The sequence below is a fragment of the Hordeum vulgare genome, chromosome 3H (genome assembly GCF_904849725.1).
Source record: "Hordeum vulgare subsp. vulgare chromosome 3H, MorexV3_pseudomolecules_assembly, whole genome shotgun sequence".
NCBI classification, from domain to species: Eukaryota; Viridiplantae; Streptophyta; class Magnoliopsida; order Poales; family Poaceae; genus Hordeum; species Hordeum vulgare.
Window position 1 is genome coordinate 616,133,554 of NC_058520.1, and position 4,687 is coordinate 616,138,240.

General features: G+C 45.4%; 1 protein-coding gene across 1 annotated transcript; it reads left to right on the forward strand.

Moving 5' to 3' along the window:
• The first annotated feature begins 395 nt into the window (after positions 1-395).
• LOC123441183 lies at positions 396-1,874 on the forward strand. Its single transcript, XM_045117685.1, has 4 exons — positions 396-1,040; positions 1,124-1,216; positions 1,534-1,601; positions 1,686-1,874. Exons 1-4 carry the CDS (start codon positions 396-398, stop codon positions 1,828-1,830), a joined length of 951 nt encoding a protein of 316 aa, XP_044973620.1. The 3' UTR covers positions 1,831-1,874.
• Positions 1,875-4,687: the final 2,813 nt, after the last annotated feature.

Consider the following 4,687-nt stretch of genomic DNA (forward strand, 5'->3'; position numbering starts at 1 on the left):
GTTTGCATCTAACCCAAACTAGCCCATGTGTTTGGATACTTTGGAAGCTAGTTCAGCTCAAACTAGCTCTAGCACTGGGATCCAAACAGGGCCTATATACATCCGTATGTAGTCTTTTAATAAAACCTTTAAAAGATTTATATTTATGAACAGAGGGAGAGTAGTACTTTATTGTCATTTCTGCATGTGTAATTAGAAGAGTCCAACTCCTGTTAGTGACAGAGACAAGAGTCATCTCGGAAGAATGACAATTACTGCTCGCTCTTGCCTACAAATTAAAGTGCCACCCGCCATACCGGCCCACAAGACAATAGTGGTTAGCTAACCTCAAAGGCGAAGTGTCAGCCGTCACTAAGAAGAAAAAAAATCTCCTACGTACTCAGACTGTATCTAGGATGGTGAACTGGGTAGAGGTGCTAAGGAAGCACTTCGTGGCCCGTCTGGCGACGAACGCTGGCCTCCGGCAGCACGCCGTGGCCGTGGACGAGGAGGACGGCACCGTCATCAACATCTGGCTGCCCAGCCACAACAAGGCATCGCAGATGAATCACAATCAGCACCACCCCGTGGTGCTCGTGCACGGATTTGCCGGCGACGGCATGATGACATGGGGGTTCCAGGTGGGCGCCCTCGCCAAGTGCGGCTACGACGTCTATGTCCCCGACCTTATCCACTTCGGCGGCTCCACGTCGCGGTCGCCAGACTGCTCCGTGGCGTTCCAGGCGCGGTGCCTTGCGGCGGCGCTCCGGAATCTCGGCGTGGCTGGGCCCTGTACCGTCGTAGGCTTCAGCTACGGCGGGTTTGTGGCGTTCGAAATGGCCGCAGCGTGCCCAGGCCTCGTCCGCTCCATGGTCATCTCCGGCAGCACCGTCTCGTACACGGGCGCCATGAAGGACGCCTTGCTCAGGAGGCTCGGCGGCGCCCGGTCGATTGCGGAGCTCATGCTGCCGGATACGGTAGGCCAAGTCAGGTCGCTGTTCTCCGCGGCCATGCACATGAAGCTGTGGTTTCCCCGTCGCCTTGTCAAGGATTTCCTCAAGGTCAGTACGTAAACGGTAAACCCAAGTACAGAAGGTTTTGTCTCGTGTTAAGAAGTAAGCTCAATTGTGAGTGGTGGGCGCAGGTGATGTATAACAACCGAAAGGAGAGAGCCAAGATGCTGGACGATATGATCAACATGAGGGGCGAAGAGGCATCGGCGCCTATTTTTCAGCAGGTTTTTTCATGGTTTTTTTCAGCAGATTCTTGGTGCTATTTGCAGGATTAGTCCGCACGTAGTAGCTACCATTTATAAAATGGCGTGCCTACATGTAAGTTAGACATAAATCTAGCCAAGTGACTACATCTAACGCACGCAGGTTTAGCCACAACTTTTCCTTCTTCCAAATTGCAGCAGAGTGTAATTTTTTTCCCACTGCATAATTAACGATCCATTCATAGTCTGCTTGATGAATGATGCGGCCAAATCGTTTGCTTGTGGATTGTATTCATCAAGCATCAACCGCTTGTCTCTCACGACTAGCTTGCATGCAGAATATACTCCTGTTGTGGGGCGAGAATGACAACTGCTTCCCCATAGAGTACGGGGAGAGTTTGAAAGAGTAAGAAAGCGACTATGTACACACCATTATATTTTCTCCCGGCCAAGAATATAGATTTACTAATTTCATATATAATGGGTGCAGGGAGCTCGGCGAGAAAGCGATCTTGCAAAGGATAAGCAAGGCGGGTCATTTAGCCCAACTAGAGAGGCCCTGTGTCTACAACCGCTACCTTACAGAGTTCCTGGCAGCACATTCTCCATCCGATCAAGTCAATAGGTCATCGTAATTGTATTTACACATAGGACGACTCATTGAGGATAATCATGAGTGTACTCAAAAGACAAGATGGAATTTTATAAGAGTAGCATAATGTGTCACGTTTTCCATATAACGGGTTGAAATTCTCTAATTTGTTTACCTAGGTATTCACATTATGCTTGTTAGGTTTCGTCGAAGCGTCTCAACTTCCATACATGAAAGCCCACATTGTATAGATATATATTGATTGAACGAGGCATTAACATGACATAACATTCAACATTCCCCAATAATCACCGCTGCCCAAAGTTCAGATTATGCCTAAATCCTTCAAAGCTTCTAGTAGGTGATGCCTTGGTAAAGCCATCTGCAAGATGATCCCTGAAAGTGACAAATCTGACCTCTAGCTAACTGTTTATCTGCAACACATTCTCTGAAAAAATATATATTTTTATCTCAATGTGTTTAGTCCTGGCATAAAAAACTGGGTTAGCAGACAAATAAGTAGCTCCAAGATTATCAGACCACAAAAGAGGATGTTGACCTTGGAAGATTCCAAGTTGCTTAAGCATAGAGTGAACCCACATTACTCATGTTGTAGGATTTTCTACTGCTTTTTATTCTGCTTTTGTGTTTAACGTGGAAACAGTGGCTTGTTTCTTTGCACATCAAGAGATTAGATGAGGTCCATAGAAAATAGCAAATCCACATGTTCACCTTCTGTCGTCTAGACAACTAGCCTAGTCAGCATCTGAGAAGGCACTAACAGGTGTGGAGGATGACTTGCTGAAAGTGCGTCCAGTGGTCAATGTGTGTCTTATGTACCTTAGACTGTTTAGTTTTTGTTCAGTGAGCTGTGGTTGGTGCATGAAAAAATTGATACAATATGTTAACTGCAAAGAAATATCAGGTCTCATAAGGGTCAAGTACTGAAGACCATCAAGCACTTCTTGTAACGAGTGATGTCTTCTTGGTTCGGAGGCTCTCCTTCTGTCAGGGATAGAAATTCGTAGTTGGACAATGGAGTTGGTGAAGGTTTATAGTTTTGCAAGTCAATTCTATTCAACAATTCAGTTGCATATTTAGCTTGAGATAGATGAACACCATTACTGATTTTCTTAACTCTAATACCCAGAAAGAAGTGAAGATCACTTATGTCCTTGAGAGCAAACTCAGAGCCTAGTTCCTTGAGTAATGTTGTCATTGCTCCATCAAAAGAACTTGTAACAATGATGTCATCAACATATATAAGAACAAATATGGATATTTGAAGTTTGGTATAGATAAACAAAGAGGTGTCAGGTTTTGATGGCACAAACCCACATGCTTGAAGTTTTATATTTATCTGTGAATAACATGCTCTATGTGCTTGTTTTAATCTGTACAAGGCATTGTCAAGCTTACAATTAAATATGAAATGGTGCATTCTTATCTTCAAACACATGAGGTTGATTCATATAAATTGTCTCTTCCGAAACACCATGAAGGATCGCATTCTGCACATCTAGTTGTTTGATACTCCATCCACTGAATACATCAATTGACAAAACAAGATGATTGTTGCAGTTTTAACAACTGAACTGAAGGTGTCCTCATAATCAATATCATACATTTGCTTGAAGCCCTTGTCCACAAGTCTAGCTTTCTAACGATCTACAGTGCTATTTGATTTCTTTTTTATTTGATTTACCCACTTCCAATCAATCAGATTTCTACCTTGCTTAGGAGGAATTAGATGCGACATGAATACTTAAGAGCACCTAAAAAATTTAATCATCTTTGATGTTGCAAAGTTTTGTATTTTTTTTTACTTTTTATAGATGATGCCTAGGCACCCGGGAGCTATTACACCTTTCTCCTTTTTCATGTGCACCGGCTCCGTGATAACAGGCCATTAACGAGGCCACTATTCAAAAAATCATCCGATTCAATGATTTATCATCTGTTTATTGCTACTCTTGGGGTGACCGATAAGATTATGTCATATCTTTACGGCTTATCATTTTGGACGATTTGTCGCTATGACAAGCGGTTTATTGGTAACAGTATGTTTGCAAAAACTATGTTTATTTGAGTTTTGTGGAACTTGTTACACAATATCTATTGTTGTCCTATTTTATTTATCACTATACGAGGATTCAAAGGCTAGGAATCAAGTTAACACTTCTGTCCAATATTATTTTGATGTTGAATATATCATATTTTACCGTTAGGAACCAAGGATTTGCAAAAAGCAACCGATTAATAATCAATTGATAAATCGATTAATCGACCGATTTCTAATTAATCTTTAATCCCAAGCTGACCGAGATGCTAAGAGCAACTCCAATGGGGCATCCATTTCGTCCGTCCCCTTCCGTTTGGGTTGACGCGGACACAAAAGGTGGCCAAATGCGCCGACCCAAACGGACGCGCCGACCCAAACGCACGTGCGTCTGGTTTTCGTCCACGGGCGACCCATTCTTGGCCCATATTTTAGCCGAATTTGCATCGACGCGGACACGCGATGGACGCGCGCACGCTCGCCTTCTCTTCCTCCAGGCCCCCTGGTCGGAGGCACATTGGCCTCCCAACATCCAACCCTTGTCCGCCTCCTTCGCCGCCGACCACTTTTCCGGCGACTCTGCCAGCTGTCGGCGCCTCCACATCCGCCCAACAACGCCACCCACTCCCACGTCGCCCGCTGCCGCCGCCGTCTTGCCGTCGGGGAGCCAATTGCTTCCCACTCCCACGCCCCCCACCACACAGCCCGCCGGGGATCCGCCTCGCCGCCCGGTCAGATCCTCACCGACACGCTCGTCGGACACCGGCAGGGCAGCTAGCTAGTCTGTGCGCGTCGCGACTCCCTTCATCAGCCGTCTTCTTCGTCAACGCTCGCAAGTTGT